General features: G+C 44.0%; 1 protein-coding gene across 15 annotated transcripts in view; it reads right to left on the bottom strand.

The window, feature by feature from the left end:
- Positions 1-15534, bottom strand: part of mycbp2 (MYC binding protein 2) — a 52730-nt gene that overhangs the window by 15724 nt on the left and 21472 nt on the right. For 7 of the 15 annotated variants that reach the window (XM_086122952.1, XM_086122961.1, XM_086122965.1 and 4 more), the window contains 28 exons: positions 15444-15527; positions 15268-15364; positions 14995-15187; positions 14544-14818; positions 13836-14057; positions 13562-13753; positions 12717-12923; positions 12495-12632; positions 11933-12111; positions 11694-11836; positions 11464-11564; positions 11161-11379; positions 10542-10764; positions 10350-10468; positions 10171-10258; positions 9428-9477; positions 9165-9337; positions 8858-9002; positions 8558-8767; positions 8420-8475; positions 8003-8118; positions 7721-7818; positions 7129-7245; positions 5823-5963; positions 4025-4102; positions 2198-2422; positions 978-1110; positions 778-903 (listed from right to left, as the gene is read on the bottom strand). In XM_086122952.1, the coding sequence (XP_085979078.1) occupies positions 778-903; positions 978-1110; positions 2198-2422; positions 4025-4102; positions 5823-5963; positions 7129-7245; positions 7721-7818; positions 8003-8118; positions 8420-8475; positions 8558-8767; positions 8858-9002; positions 9165-9337; positions 9428-9477; positions 10171-10258; positions 10350-10468; positions 10542-10764; positions 11161-11379; positions 11464-11564; positions 11694-11836; positions 11933-12111; positions 12495-12632; positions 12717-12923; positions 13562-13753; positions 13836-14057; positions 14544-14818; positions 14995-15187; positions 15268-15364; positions 15444-15527 (4148 nt within the window). The remainder of the gene's footprint in view (positions 1-777; positions 904-977; positions 1111-2197; positions 2423-4024; positions 4103-5822; positions 5964-7128; positions 7246-7720; positions 7819-8002; positions 8119-8419; positions 8476-8557; positions 8768-8857; positions 9003-9164; positions 9338-9427; positions 9478-10170; positions 10259-10349; positions 10469-10541; positions 10765-11160; positions 11380-11463; positions 11565-11693; positions 11837-11932; positions 12112-12494; positions 12633-12716; positions 12924-13561; positions 13754-13835; positions 14058-14543; positions 14819-14994; positions 15188-15267; positions 15365-15443; positions 15528-15534) is intronic. The other 8 variants (XM_086122963.1, XM_086122967.1, XM_086122960.1 and 5 more) reach the window with 7 other exon arrangements.

The raw sequence follows: 15534 nt of genomic DNA, 5'->3' as shown, positions 1-15534 counted from the left end.
AACTACAGCAGGCTGACTGAAGAAAAACACACAGACACGATGCTTGGCATTGCAGAGGTGGTGTGCATAGCTTACCTACAGAACAGTGAAACATGCACAAACAGATGAAAAAGCGACCGGCGAAAAATGGATTGGTGACATTTGAATGGAACTTGTGAAAGTGCAAAATGAAAAAAACAGGCTAACTCAAAAAATCTAGGGGAAAACAACTTCACGTGGATCTCTATTAAAAGGATCGTCAATGCAAAAAGCGGACAATTACATTTATTGACGACCAAGTGAGTTCATTGAGGTTTGAGGCGAGACTTGATTCGGTACACCTGCACCGTCTACTGAGATCCAATACAGGAGCTGCAATGGTTTTAGACAGCCATATTGTATCCCGTTGGACATCCTCAAATTTTTTTAAGAGAGTAAAAATATCCATGTATGAATGGCTGAAACTTGATTGTTTGGAACATCACCTATGGCAACACCTGGAGTGAACATCACTGCAATTGTTCAAATGTCACAGCGATCAAAACTGAAGACAGAGAAGTCTTTTTTTTTTTTAAGTTATATGAATACATCTCCGTTAGCATCATTTAAAACTCAGCACTGACATCTTTTGAAAAGAAGAGGTACTATCGGTGCAGGTGTCCCTAAACTTTGAGGTGGGTGATTGCCGTCGGAATATTAGCCATGGTCGAAGTCAAAATGTGTTACATCATGTGGGTGATGAACCATAAGGGGTTGTCAGGTTGTTTGCGTTGCCAACTATTCCATCCCGAAGCTGACCTTTGTTGTTGGAGATTCCATAGTCAAAGCCCTGTGCTCCATTGGATGCTGCAGCCCTGTTGAAGGCCTGCACCGAGAAAGGGCTTGGCGGCGGGGTCTGGGCGCCATGCTCAAGCAGCGCTTGTTCTGCAAGAGCATATCCGGGAAGTGATTGCATTTTCTGTACAGTGATGATGATGATGATGGAGGGTGCGGCTTACCTTCATCATGGCGAAGGTACTGGTTTCCTCCGCGGTCTCTGGCCAGCGACCAGGCTTCTCCCTCGTCACTCTCGCAGAACTCCACGACGCTATTTTTATCCAGCTGCACCCATGTGCCCTCTGAGTTGACCACCTGGTACACACATAACACTCTTCATCCAAACTCTCTCGCCAACACACCTTGTCTTAATCCTTATTTATTCAAATCCAAACATAGTCCGCATGAGAGTGGATGCAGCCTTTGGCACTGCTAGCAACAAGGTAAAAAGTGTATTCGGTTTAGTGTGGTAGCGGCATTTCGAATGAAATGAAATCGTGGTGGTCCACAGAACATTTCCAAAAGGGAAAATTTGTTTTGAAATAAAAAGAGATTGTTTTCCGACTCAGAGGTTTCACTATATTTGGACCTGGGTTGCATTCCCTTTTTCAAACACTGTCTGGTTAAAACACTCAACCCCAGTCACAGTGGGTACATCCACATTTTATGCAGTCTATGCACACTTCATAATTTTTTTTAAATCAATCCCAGTTTAACCACTGCACGAACTATGACATAAATCGGAGTAGAGCAGATCTTTAACATGCGACATGGAATGAATCAATTTAAATACACAATGCACAATATTGGAACACAAGGATTTGATCATTTTGTCGCTGTCAGCACGCCACACGATGGAACAAAAACCAACGTGGCTCAAGCAAAACTTACTCGTGGAGAGGTTGCTTATTCAAAGTTAAATGCACTCAACTCCCTGAAACACTATATTATTTAGAAGGGGGGAAAACAGAACACAGATGGGAAGTATTAGTGAGTGCAAGCTGCACCTCCCGGGTCCGGACGGGCCATTCTAGTGCAGGTTAGTGAACAGCACGACACACCACAGCAGCCAAAACCAAAAAAAGAGAAGGGGAGGATGACGCTCCAATCAGTTAAAGTGAAAGTTTCAAATGTCGACGTGCAAGAGATTCCTGCCGCAGCTCAATATGCTAACCAGAACAAAGTGGAAATGAGTAAGAAATCACACAGGCACGGTGCGAAAGATAAAGAGCACGTACACACCCTGGTGAGACACCCTGGTTAGAGCGATTATTCAGCATTAGTTTCAGGAGATTTGTTTGTGTGGGAATTTGCTTTATTTGATCAATGCAGTTCATTAGGAAACAAAAATCCCATCACCCCTACCCATCATTAAGACATTGTATTTGGGATGGGTGCATACCTCGCCTATGGCCTTGACCATGTTGCCAAGTACTAACATTCCAATGGGGATACCCCTAAGGTTTGGGCAGCTTCTGATGTTGTGACCAGAGGGGCCGGTCTTCACTACCTTATAAAGCCCCGGTCCGCCGCCCTGCCCTGCCCCGCCCTGCACCCGAGCGGGAGCTTCGTGGGAAGGGCAGCTGCTCACCTCCTTTGTGGTGTCCTCCGTCTGGCCCCTGACCTCCTGCAAGAGTTAAGAGCGGGAATTAGGATGAACGGGAAAGCACACCAAGTATGACTTTAAACCATACCTAATTCAATCCCTCGTCAAAGTAGAAGAATTGATGAAAAACTCATTTGAGGCCATATCCTCTATGCTCACCGACTGCCCAATGACTCTAAATACGTCACTACTACATCTAAAAGACGGCTCAACGGCAACATTATATCATATTAAGTGGTGGGGAAAAAAAGGATCCACATCCTGAAGGGACTTGAAGTTGAAGTGCCAATCACAAACAGTCATTGTAATGACGGGCCATGAGTTTTACAAAATGTTTTGCATTTGATGCGCCCCGTGTGCATGGTGGGTGTGTCAGAAGTCTCGAAAGGAGAATCGCTGGATCTTGAAAGTGCACAAGAAAGGCCCGTAAGGAATTGACTTGTCAGCGCGAATGGGAGAATCTGTCCCTCAAAGAGCAAGTGATGCTGCTTGAGAGTTATTTCATGCCATGAGCGACGAAGCCTATTCAATGTAGGATATCCATCCATTTTCTGTACTGCTTATCCTCCTTGGGTGGTGGGTGAGCTGGAGACAATCCTAGCTGACTTTGACAATTTCACTGACATGAACAACAATTGTTATGATCATAATATAATCATACATAATATACCTTTATAAAAATGTAACTGTTGTATTTATTCCATACTTGCATCTTCAAATCTGCTCCTACTCACAAGGGTTGTGGTGGGCTAATTGAATTTAATTTTGACATTCTCATTTTAATAACCGGTAGTTGAAATGTAAAAAAAAAAAAAAAAAAAAAAAAAAACCCCAGCAAATATTTTTATCATAAACAATTTGGACAAAAGTATTGGGACACCTGGGGCGGGGGGGGGGGGGGGGGGCTGCAACCAGTATCGGAGCAGTTGTCTCATACTCAACAGGATTGCTGTGTAAGGACGAACAACATGATGTCCGCTCCGGCACAGAGGCCTTCTCAATTCTTTTCAGTATGAGACTGACATCAAAACAGGAGTTCAGAACATTCAGATAAATTTTCCCATTTTATTGCTGTTAAAAATCAACAAACGACTCATATTTTCCCATCAATGATTGGGGAAATGTAATCAAAAGTCCATGTTACCACATGCGCCGAGATTCAGAGGGAACTATCGCGCCTACTTAATTCATTAAGCGTGTCTCAATAATTTTGTCCAGTTGCGATTCCACAATAAGTGCACAGGAATTAAGCCATTCTTTCTAAAACTTGCACAGATTCAACTTGAAGGACTGACACGTGACTGCTGCATGTCATTTTCATAAAGACCGACAGGGGGCATGCTCTGACACAAACACGACTTGCTGTCAAACATGCATTCAACAGGTATCCAAGCCTTCATATTCCATGCTATTAAAAAGAACACAAATCACTCCAGGACACTCTGGACATTATGATCACCTTGGGCTGACAAAAAGATACAAAAGAATACCAACATCCATGCAACTTTGACTCCACATCCGTTTGACACAAGTACAGAGACAGTGTGAGTAATAAATGAGATGCAATAGGTGGTGTGGGGGAGAGCAGGCAAGCTATTCAACCCTCTCTTTAATACCACTCACCTGTGGTGGGAATATAGTTAAAGGAGTCCACGACAAAAAGCCGATATCCCTGACTCCATGGCTAGCGTTAAAGACACTCTGAGCAACAAATCGTGAGACAGTCAAGACACATGGCAGAGAAAGGAGAGGAAAATCAGGATGGGGCGCTGAAATCTTTTTTTTGGAAGAACGGTTTTCTCGCCGGTTTGGCTCTTTCAAAGGATCCGTAGAGACAGTAGAATTTGAAAAAGAAAGAATGGAAAGCACTTCCAAAAAAAATCCCCCACTTGGATGATACGGTGTGTCATGTTGTTCAGACAGAGAAACCTTGCACTGAAAGCATTGGGAGCCTCTAAATGCGACCCGATGCAACGGTGGAACTGTGGAGGTGCAACGATCACACTACTAAGCTTCATGACCATAAGGATCAAATTTTTCCTCTCCCGTGCTACTCGAAACAACTGAGGAGCAACACATTGATAGTGATGCTGGACATGGCATGGAGCAGCAAAAAAGCAAGGAAAATAAAGAAATGGAAGAACCTTCATTGCGGCATGCCGTAACGCATTAGTGTTAATGGACTGTAAGGGAATGAAGAAAGAGCCCACTCAGCTCATTTACCACAGGATTAAAGTTGCATTTATTCTCCGTGTTAGTCAATGCACTTAAAACTGTGCTATGGGAGTGCATTAGCACTTATACAAGAGCTGCTTCCTTCTCAACACATATTTCCTCAAATACTGATCATCGCCGACCACCCTAATAGCCCAATTAATCATCAGGTGAATTACTCACTTTGAGAAAACACCAATTGTCAATTAGATTCCTCACCTTTTTTTTTAATTGTAATATTGATGATTACACCTTACAGCTGACAACATCGCTAAATTTACCATCTCTATTTTGTATATCACATAAGAGATCATCAAAATGATTGTAAACTTGTATCTTTTAAATTATTATCATTATTTAAAACGTTTAAGACAGAAAGTAGCTTGCAAGTGGCCTGGCAAAGACATTTTCTTGTGTTTAACCCTGGAGAACCCACGGGGTCAAATTTTACCCCTATAAATTCTGCTACTCAAATGCTGCCCTTAAATCCCAAAGGGTCAGATTTGGCCCTAATCCTAAATTAGGATTAAAGTATTGAATATTTGAAAAAAACATATATTTTGGTGTTCAGTGAACATATAGCAGCCATCTAATGTATAATTGATCATTTTCATCAAGAGGAAAAATGTTCTTGGGTTCTCCAGGGTTAAAAAAAATAATTATGGGTCACTTTTTTTGATTTAACTACCTAAATTCTTTTTCTGCATTCTTCTAATTTGCACCTGGTTTTGTATAATACAAAACTAAATCAAAAGTCATCACCTTAACTAAATAGGCACTCCGGACAATTGAGTGACTGAGTCATATATTTACTATATTCCAGTCGTTTAGGTTATTACTATTTGTGGAAAAGAAAATGCACAAAAATTAAACATTAAACAATATTCACACTTAATGTTAAAAAAAAAAAAAAACCCTCCTGCGTCACTATATGAGGAAATACGGTCCATTTGGGTAAAACTTTAACCACCTTTAAGCATTTCTTGGCTACATGCACACTTTTACTTTGCTGTGCATTAGAAGAAATTCTTATTTGAAAAGCTATCACATGCAAGAGCGCTCCCCTATCTTTGGTCCAATTAAACATGCGTCGTGTACATTTGGGGAGGGAGCGCCAAAATGTGAACCTCAAACAGCATTTTAGACACATCATAAAAACAACACCTAAGAAAAACAAACATCCTCTGACCGGCTCCTTCTTACTTACATCGGCGGGGACCAGGAGGCTCCTGCCCAGATGCTGGTTAAAAGAGAGGCACCAGGCCTCAGTGTACCCATTCATGCTGGGCACGTACTTCTTTACGGTTTCGTCATTGAGTTTGAGCCAAACGCCATCATCATTGTGGATCTAAGAGTAAGGGTGAGGGGCGGGGGTGGGGGGGCACAGGGGAAACAAGCAACAGAAGAGAGCACGGCCACGTCGTCCCGTTACTATGGAAACAGCAGGTGCACGAAAAACACACCCAAACAATTCTGAGGCTGCAAGAATGTCTCGAAAATGGAAGGCTAGTCATCATTTCCGGATTAGTCTAGATTGCATTCATAACCTTTTAACGGTGAACATCATTTGACCCACATGCACACCCAACATGTTCAACTGCTATTTTATTTTTTTTAAGATACTTTATGCGCACAGTTGCCGTTCTCTGACAAAGAGCTGAATGACCAAATTCGCATAAATATTTGATCCACAAGGCTACTAATAAAATTCCTGGTTCAATTCAGTCGTCGTAAGGACGCTCACATTTTAACACCGAACAATTTATCAACAGCGCCTGGTCAGTGTGAGGCTTCAAACAGGATGTTCTCAGGGGGAAGCAACCACTGAGCTTTGAGTGTCACAAGGGATCATCAGCAGCTGCCAACTGGAATACAGAAAAGCTGTTTTCTACGACTTCCTATGGCAACAGAAAGGGATGGAGGAGGACGTCATTGTGACTTTTTATTTGTCAAATACCTGTTGTAAATTTTGATATTTAGCTAATTGTCAAAGCACAGTACGTTATGCAGTTGGAAAGTTTAAAAAAGGTCAAATTAAGTTTGCCTAGTAAAGGGTTCCGTGCATTTTAGGACCATCCTGACATTTTGCCCGACAGCAAAATACTTTTGTGAGTAATGTATATACTGTACATTGTATAATCATCAAAACATTTAGTGTTTTCGATAATGTAGTGTGCGTGCTGTGATTTACTTTTATGCTTTCAAGCAGCCTCAGAATGCTTTGTAAGCAGAAATATTTCAAAGAAAAGTAGAAATATTTTGGCAAAGAGATAATCACCACAACATTTAGAAGCAAAAGAGGATTCACAATGTCTAATTGGAGAAGCTCTATGATGCTTCGAGGAGGAGTAACAGGAGGAGTAACAGCAAGTACAGAATTTCACAAGAATTGGTCTGACTTCCAAATTGTATGACTTTTGATTTGGAGATACCGCTGCATTTGTATACATTGGTGCCTGTATCGGCTTACAATAAAAGCAAAACAATTAATCATCATTTTAGGGCTCAATTACCTCGTCAATGAAAGTGATGGTGCCATTGACATGCACTATGCCTATTTGTTCACTCTGCAGGGAGGGGTGACTGCGCACGCGCAGGCCTGCGCTATCCTTGGACGTAAATTTGCGGACCTGAGAGAAGCAGAGGGGAGACTGTGTAAGCCACAGCAGCAAAAGAAGAAGACAACCCAGGAAAGAAGGACAGTCACTGAAGCAGAGCGAAAGGGAAAGAAAGCAAGGACGCACGCATGCGCTGTAGAAGGACAAGCAGCAGCTGGATGAGGTCTGCTTCAGTCCTACTTTTTTTTCATTATCTCATTCTGACACAGAAAATAGAGGGTGCGCATTGTTGCTTGTTTCCCCATTTTCCAAAAGAAGAACCCTGTCATACGATGATTGCCGACAGGTCCGACTACCTGAATGCATTCCTTCCACTTCGGAAAAAAAAAGTTGGGCTTAAAGCTTATCTTATGGCAACACAACCAAGACGCCAGTGCAGTTGAGACGTTCGCACGGAGACCATCGCGCTTGAGGTTATTATACATAAAGGATAATAAAATAAGCACGGGATTCTTTCTGAGCAAGGCAATTTCAAATAACAGCTAACCTTGCTTGGTTGAGGCTCCGCCTTGGGTTTGACCATCTGCGTCCCAGGCGGTATCATGCCTTTGGGAGGGTCTTTGACCTCCACCTCCAAACCCGCATCTGTCGAAGCCAGAATCTTTGTTTTATTTTAATTTAGGCAACATTGGCCTGGCTGTAGACGAGCACAAAGTATCCCCAAAAGCAGCATTCAAGGACCGGCTCCGATGCATTCCAACATTTCCCCAGTGGGGTGCCATGATGAAACCAAGCTGTTTTAAATCCGGCATGAGGCATGATCACACACCTATTTCAATTCCATCAATGGTGACGTGGATTGTGTAGAGACCGATCGCTCCCGGTGTCCAGTTGGCACTGTAGGTTCCGTCAGTGTTGGCACGTATCAGCATGTTCTCACTGGGCCTGAAAAGAGAAATGTGGTGATGACCGTGGTCCCAGATACAGGAAACAGGATAGGAAAGGTTCTGGCTGCGCTGTTCGATCAGGAATATAATCAAATTAACATTAATGACATCATACAGATTAATTTTCCCAGGCTGGACTAAATTAAACAAACCATCGATGTATTCATTCCAGCCAAAGCTCTACAACACGACCTTCCCCATTACATCTGCTGACATTATTTCTAATGGGATCAACGGTTTTGAATGAGAATAACTTCGAAATTACCGCTGTACTGTACAACTCTCGTGATGTCATATACCTCTTTGGAGTGGGGGAAGCAAACCGCAGCTCCTCAAAAGAGTAGGTTTCATATGCCTAGAAATATAGACGAGAATTTAAAATATGTTATCACATTTGGTGAGCAAAAGGAAACATTCAATCCATGCGTAGGGCTGACCTTCATCATGGTGATGGCGATGTAGCGAGCTTCTTTCACAATCATAGGCTCGTACGTGGCCTCCAGCTTGGGCGCTGGCAGACCGCCAAAGGTGAGGTCGGGACCTGAAGACGCTGGCGAGGGGGGGCTTCCGGTGAGTCGCTGGAGTTTTTTCACATTTTCGGGCTGCAGCGACTTCTTTTGAGAAACGGGAACGGCCTTTACTTCCACCTGGTTTTGAAAGAGATGAGGAATTTTAGTCAAATGCATAATCTATACCAGATCAGTTTTCTCTCAATCTAAGTGAACAATTTTGCCAACCTTCATGTTCGGAACGTGAACCACATCTCCATATTGATCTTTGGTCTGGACAACAATCGTAGCTGGCCATCCGCAGCGTATGTCGTCTTTGTTTAGGATCAGAGATGTTTTCTGGGGGTCGGCGTAGGAATCTGGTTGCAGCCACCTTGACGGAAGAGACGACAAGTTGTAATCAAAACGCGGGCTTACTTCTAGTGAAATGCACGAGTCCGATGTCTCGCCAGCAGCTGTTTTTGCCAGTAGAAAAGTTTCAGTAGCAAGCAAAGGGGGGAAAATAGATACAAAAGGCAATAACATTGATTTATACCTCGCGAGGCGTCCTCCGCTTGAGTTCTGCACACATGTGATGAAGTCCTCAAGGAAGGAGTGCTCGTTGGTTTGGAGGTGCAAGGGTAGGTTCCCCTCCAGGGCCTCGAGGATGATTGGGGGGTGGGAAAGAGCCAGACCCTTGCTCAGGATCCCTGCATGGGCTTTACACACCTAAACGGGGGGAGTGAAGGTGGGGGAGCACAAGGGATCAATAAAGGCTACATGAAAATAGGACAAAAATTTTAAATTTGATTATTTTACCTGGAGAGAGGCCTCCTCTAGGATCTCGAGGTCCTCCTCTAGTTCATTGCCTAAATGGCAAGAGTGGCATTTTTAGGAAGATCACAACAAGATGGGAGTGCAAAACAGAACAAATCAGTTTTTGAAGTTAGACATTACAAAAATTATGCAATTAAAGTGAAACTTGTCTTACCGTAAGGTACCATTTCCAAATTGGTATTGGTAAGAATACCTTAATTTTGTGCAACTTCTGCATCTCTGTTGCAATTTAATGTTGCATTTTGCGGTCACACAATGTGTTCTAGACGCCTTTTACGACAGTTAATGTTGTAGTTTTTACAATTTACATGGTGTGACAATTGGGATAATTGGGCTGGAACACAGCGTATGGAAGAAGGCAGCCACAAAGCACATCAGGAGGAATGAAAGTGAGAATTGCTTATTTTAATCCATAAACTTTTTAATATGAAATAATGTTTGATTTTGTTAAAAGTACAAAAGTTCAATAGAAAGTCAGCCTATTAAGATCACATGCAGCGTGTTGAGGTTTTGTTGGCTCATTTATTACTTAAAGGCCTACTTGGGTTTATTACTTAAAGCCCTTCAATGCATGTATATGGGTTAAATACGTTTTGCAGTTGTTTAGGTGAAAATCAGATGTATTAATTATGAACTCCTACTCAAATGACAGTAACTAACAAAATATAATACATTACAGTGAGTCATAACTTGCCAAAGACGACCCCCCCTCCTCCATACTGTACCTATTGGGAGTGCCAGGTCTTTCTTCATCAGAGCTGCAGCACACATGCTACCCAAGTACGCCAACTCTTTCTCCAGCTGGATGATGCCCTGAAATGTCCAGCGAGATACTGTGACGTTCCGCTTTTATTTTGAGGTAATAAAGACTCCTAAGGCAGAAAAATGAAGACTCAGACATTACCTCATCAGGACCTGGGTTGAATTCATATCCCACCGCAACACACTTAAAGCCATAGAAGGACGCCTTCTCATCCTTCACATAATCTGAGGCAGTTTCGAGGGAAAACAGGACCTCATTTCCTATAGAAGCAGTCGAATGTAATTTTAGGAAAGCAAAACCCACTGAAGAGGCGGAAGGATGCAATCTTCATACCCGGCAGCACGAGAACTGCGGTCGGCCAGCCCGTTGAGCCCGAGAATTTCCTGAGCTCGGTCCAGGTGTTGATGGTGTCATGGACCAGAGGTTTGCCGCCCAAGCAGGACAGATGAAGAGTGCGGCTGGGGATGAGCAGTCTGAGGACGTCCTCTGGCTGAGCGGTGCCACACTGCGGGTCGAATTCGATACTTGTCCAACGCACACATTCGGGAAACGAAACCTGAGGGTAGGTAAGATATCACAGAGGTTTAAACATGGAAGAGACTTGATGCAATAGCTGGCGTGAATGCTGCATTTAAGACGACCGGGAATTTAGAAATATGGCAACATCAAATCCATCCAGTTAGATATAGACCCTCAAACTGCTGACAGTTCAAACACTAAACAAATCAAATTCGGAAAACTTTTATATATCAATATTTTTAACCAATAAAGAGAGATTCATATCGGTCATATTGTCTTTCAGTGCATTTTTGTGGGCTCGGTCATTTTAGTGTGACATTAGACTGCATCAACTTGCCCTAAGTCGGAATTCCAAGTCAGATTTTAGAGATTGCCCAATGTTATGGAATGCAACAAAAACCATTCATTGGCTTGCACTTGAAGAAGATTGTACCTTGTATTGTGTGACCCCGGCCTGTTTATAGGGGTGGTCACTTTCAATCACGGAGTAGTGATTGGAGGTTGTGCAAGCCGACAGTCCTTGCTCCAGCTGGTTGCCGGTTGTGCTGTCTGTCGATTGGTTGGGGTTAAACGTGGGTGGGGCATACTTTTGGTTTAAGGCCGAGACGGCAGGAAGGAGCTCTTGGACCAGTCCAAAGACCTCGACGGCAGCCTGTGTGAGGAACGAGAAGCAATTTCAATCCCATCCAAAAGAAGGGGGACGATGGCTTGCTAGATAAAGTGCTTCGAAGGGTACCTTTGGAACAGATGCTGCCACAGGGCCGATGTAGGCCAGGATAAGGGGAAGCAGCATAGAAAAGAGGCTGGAGGAGCTTAACAGCTCAGGGATGTCATCCACTAAAGAGAAAATGCATATTGATAAAGCTGAGAGCAGACTGAGCAAATTAGATTTAGGAGCGAAAAAAAAACCTATTCTTGTGCCTCGAAGTTGTGTTTGCAAAGGAGGTGTCCGATTACCCGGCTTACCATCAACAGCAAAAGCCCTATGAAGCAAGTCCTTGGCCGCTCTGACCACAGCACTGACCACAGACAGTGACCGGCTGCAGTTTTTGTCCTCTTCGTTGGCTTTGCTCAGCAGCTGGGATTGGAGATCGCCATCGTACTCGCTCCTTAATGAAGTCAGGAGACAAATGTCAAGGGAGGGGGGGAAAAAAAAAAACACAATCGAAAGGAGATGTCTTCTCAAAAAGATATTTTGGGTTAACCTGTAATAGAGAATCTGAGGGATCTGTCCTCGCGTCTGGTTGGTACCGTTGCTGCTCAAACTACAAGTGCTGAAGGTGAAGGACACACCATCTGAGCACTGAACCGTGGTCATGCCGCCATCCCCATTTGCAGTGCGGCTGCCGTAGTTGCGCAATCGCACAGCATACTTCACCCCTTCCTGCATGAGAATACAACTCAGTTTCGCTCCAAAAAGCCAAATTTCATGAGAGCTCAGCTCAGTGAACATCGACACCAAGGTGGTGCCCACGGGCACAAAAAGACTGACTGAATAGCCTGCGGGGGGGGGGGGGGGGGGGTTCTAAAAATAGCTCACTAGTGATGAGACCTTTCTAGGAATGTTGATCATTTGAAAACGTAGACACTGGCAAAGCTTTGTAGAAAGAAAGTGTCACATATTGATATTTACCCATCATCCATTTTGCAAAGCATCATTCACATCCGTTTTTACCTTAGATTATCAGCATCGTACTTGTGTTTTTTTTTGTTTTTTAATGAAGTATGATTATGCTATCCATCCTTAGAAATAATGTATTCACATACCTTGAGCGGCACTGCCTTGTCCAGGCGAATCTCCGCAATATCACTGGGAGAATCATCAGTGCTGTATGTTCCTTTTACCAGCTCAAGAGATGTCCACCGATGAGAGTGCGCAGAGTCCCCCGGGTGCTCGGTCTGTGCCTGTGTAAAACGCAGATGTGGAGAAAAAAAATAATTGAAACGGTGCACAGTGAAACGCAAATCCGTCTGAATACTCTTTCTTACATCGTCAGCGAGCACCTCCAGCTCATACTCGTGGATGCCGCCACCTCCGTACACGCAGACGCCCACCAAGACGACGCCCGGCTTGTCAACGGTCATGCAGATGGCATCCGGGGAACCATTGCCCGTGTTCCAGCTGCGGCCCTGGCTCGTCTTGGTGAAACGGTTGGGAGAGGCCTTCACAGAGTGGAGCGAGTTCAGTCCATCAACCTAATAAGGAAGAGACAAAAAAAAAAAGAATGAACTCTAAATCTATGTTTTAGTGTTTTTCTTTGTTCGTTTGGTTTTTTTGTCTTTTTGTTATGTCACTGCAGAAGGGGTTCCATTGATGGCAGAAAAAAGAGTAGTAGTAGAGAAAGTAAATAAATCAACAACAATAACAAAAGAACCAAATGCAAAACTGCGTTGAAGTGCAAGTCAACTCAAAATTGTTCTTTACAATAGTATATTACATATGGCCCCATTAGTCCAAACACGGGGTTCTGATTAATAAAGCATTTGTTGAAATACGAATTAAGCAGCAAAATCCACCCGTTCCTATCTATCTCAATGAGTTTTAAAATGACCGTCAGAGGGCTGCGTATTGTTGCAAACAATGCACTTTCCTAAAGGACACGGCATGTCACCATAATAAGAGGTGACAAACTGCTGATGCTATGAGCCGCTGTTGAGTGGCAGTTACTACGGCGACAGCAGAGTCCTAACTTTGTCTCACGGTGGTCATGATTCAGCACACCATACAAACAGGACACAAGACCCACTTCAGCTTCCAGCAATGTCTCTCAATCACCGAAAGAGCTTTGCCGCGTTGAAGTTCTAGCATTGTGAAAAGTGATCACATTCTTTACCTCAGATCCCAGGGCGGAGGCGGTGAGCTCAGACACAATGGAGGCCAGCAGGCCACAGGTGTTGGATACCAAGTGGGGAGAGAAGAGCTCCACCTCTTTCCTCAGGCTCTTCCTCACCGGAAGCACCACGATCACCAGCATCTTCTCCAGGACCTCCCGGAAGCTTGTCATTCCCATCAGGTTCTCCTCAGTCTAAGGTTGATGACAAAGACAAGTCAATCCTTTCAACAATTTCCTGAATTAAAATGGTTCACAAGGTGCACATGATGCGCACATGGCTCAGCTTCTCCATGTGGGCCACAAGCAGGGGGAAGCGATGAGCAAGGGCTGAGTCGTTCTCCGTGCTGACTTGCTTGACGAGCGAGCGCAGGAGGACCTCGCCATCGTACGCGATGGGCAGAATGGACGTCAACTTGACCGAGGTGTTGCACAAAGCTGACATCACCGCCGCCAGCAGACGGCTGCTGGATGTACGAAAGTTGGCATCAGCAATATCCTGGAAACAACAACAAAATGGGAGAAGCGCTTTTTTAGTGCTTGTGATTGTCCTCAGGTGTTCCTTTAAACACACTGCAGTAGTGTTATGGGTCTTATTAGGCGTCTGCGGTTCTTCAAATAATTTCTCATAAAACTTGTAGAGCATTTCCAAGAACAATATGCCTCAAATGTCATTTCAAAATGCCATCAGAATATTAGAGCTCATTTCAGCCAGCATCAACAACAACCAAAAAAAGAGTGACTGTGGTAAGTGAATTAGTCGAGAAGAAATTACCGTTAAGTAAGACATGTTCAGTGTATCCGATTCACAATATTGCATTTACCGCAGTTATATTTACACTTTTATTGGTTTTATCATTTCACTGTTTGAACTGTGGAGCAAAATAGCCTAAACATAATTGATCCTCATAAAATGTTGTTTTTGAAAGACAACCAGCTCGCTGAATGGCTTTGTTTGTCTTAAAAGTGCAAAATGACGACGAACCTGATCCAGGCAATTGAGCAGGTCACAGAGGCAGGCCCACTGTAGCGCCGGTGTCGGGTAGAAGGAGTGGAAGCAGGCGGTGAAGGTGTTGTGGCACTCCTGCAGCACGGCCTCCAGCAGAGTAAGGGGCTGGGACAGGTAACCCTGCGGGTCGTTGTCCAGCTTGGTCAAGCAGTTGTCCGTGCTCTCCGACAGGATTTTCTTCAGCAGGCTGCGCGTCTTCCCCACGCACTCAGCCAGCTTGCTCGACTCCTCCACCACAGCTTTGGTGCTGGCTGAGAACCGGATGACACAGTCAAAGTGACAAGACTGTCTTGAATTCAAATCGCTTCAGTTATTAGAATGGAGCAGTCCATGGGCCAATAAAGGGCCTGTGTGAGCATTTGATCGCGAAGCAAAATGAAACACCTCAGAGAATTTCTAAAAATATTTAAGCTCCAAGTGGCCTTACCAGCAATGGGGAAGATCTCGCAAATGTAGACCCGGAGCAGACGGAGGCAGCACGTGCCCACAAAGCGCAACCTCTCCAGATCGAGCAAGGTGGCTGTGTACTGGAAGCCTTTCAGGCCTCGCAACTCCTCCACACCCAGAACCAAGGTGGTCCAGCTCCAGTGGAGGATGCTGAGCAGAGACTCAAAGCACTCCTAAAGGCGGTAAAAAAAAAACATGTAACCCCCACAAGCTATGTAATGTTACACCCCCAATTTAATGTGATAGTAGTTACCACAGAGACTGTCCGAGCAAACGAGCGCTTCAGGATGTGAACTGGCTCACTGGTCTGCTGTTTGCCTTTCGATGCATTCCCATCATTTGAAGGCAGCCTAATGTGAAATAATATTGAAATATTCATACATTTAATTAAAGACGTGTAAAAAGACGCTTGACAGCCCTGCTACTTGCCTGTAAAGTAGCTGAGGTATTTGACCCGCATTAACATCTGTACCATTGTTTGACTTCTTGGAGCTTTTAAACTGGAATACCACCCTATAGA

The sequence above is a fragment of the Hippocampus guttulatus genome, chromosome 11 (genome assembly GCF_054856545.1).
Source record: "Hippocampus guttulatus isolate MCC_2025c chromosome 11, RoL_Hgut_1.0, whole genome shotgun sequence".
In the NCBI taxonomy this organism is placed as follows: Eukaryota; Metazoa; Chordata; class Actinopteri; order Syngnathiformes; family Syngnathidae; genus Hippocampus; species Hippocampus guttulatus.
Note: the sequence above shows the minus strand (reverse complement) of the source record. Positions and strands in the feature narration are given on the sequence as shown.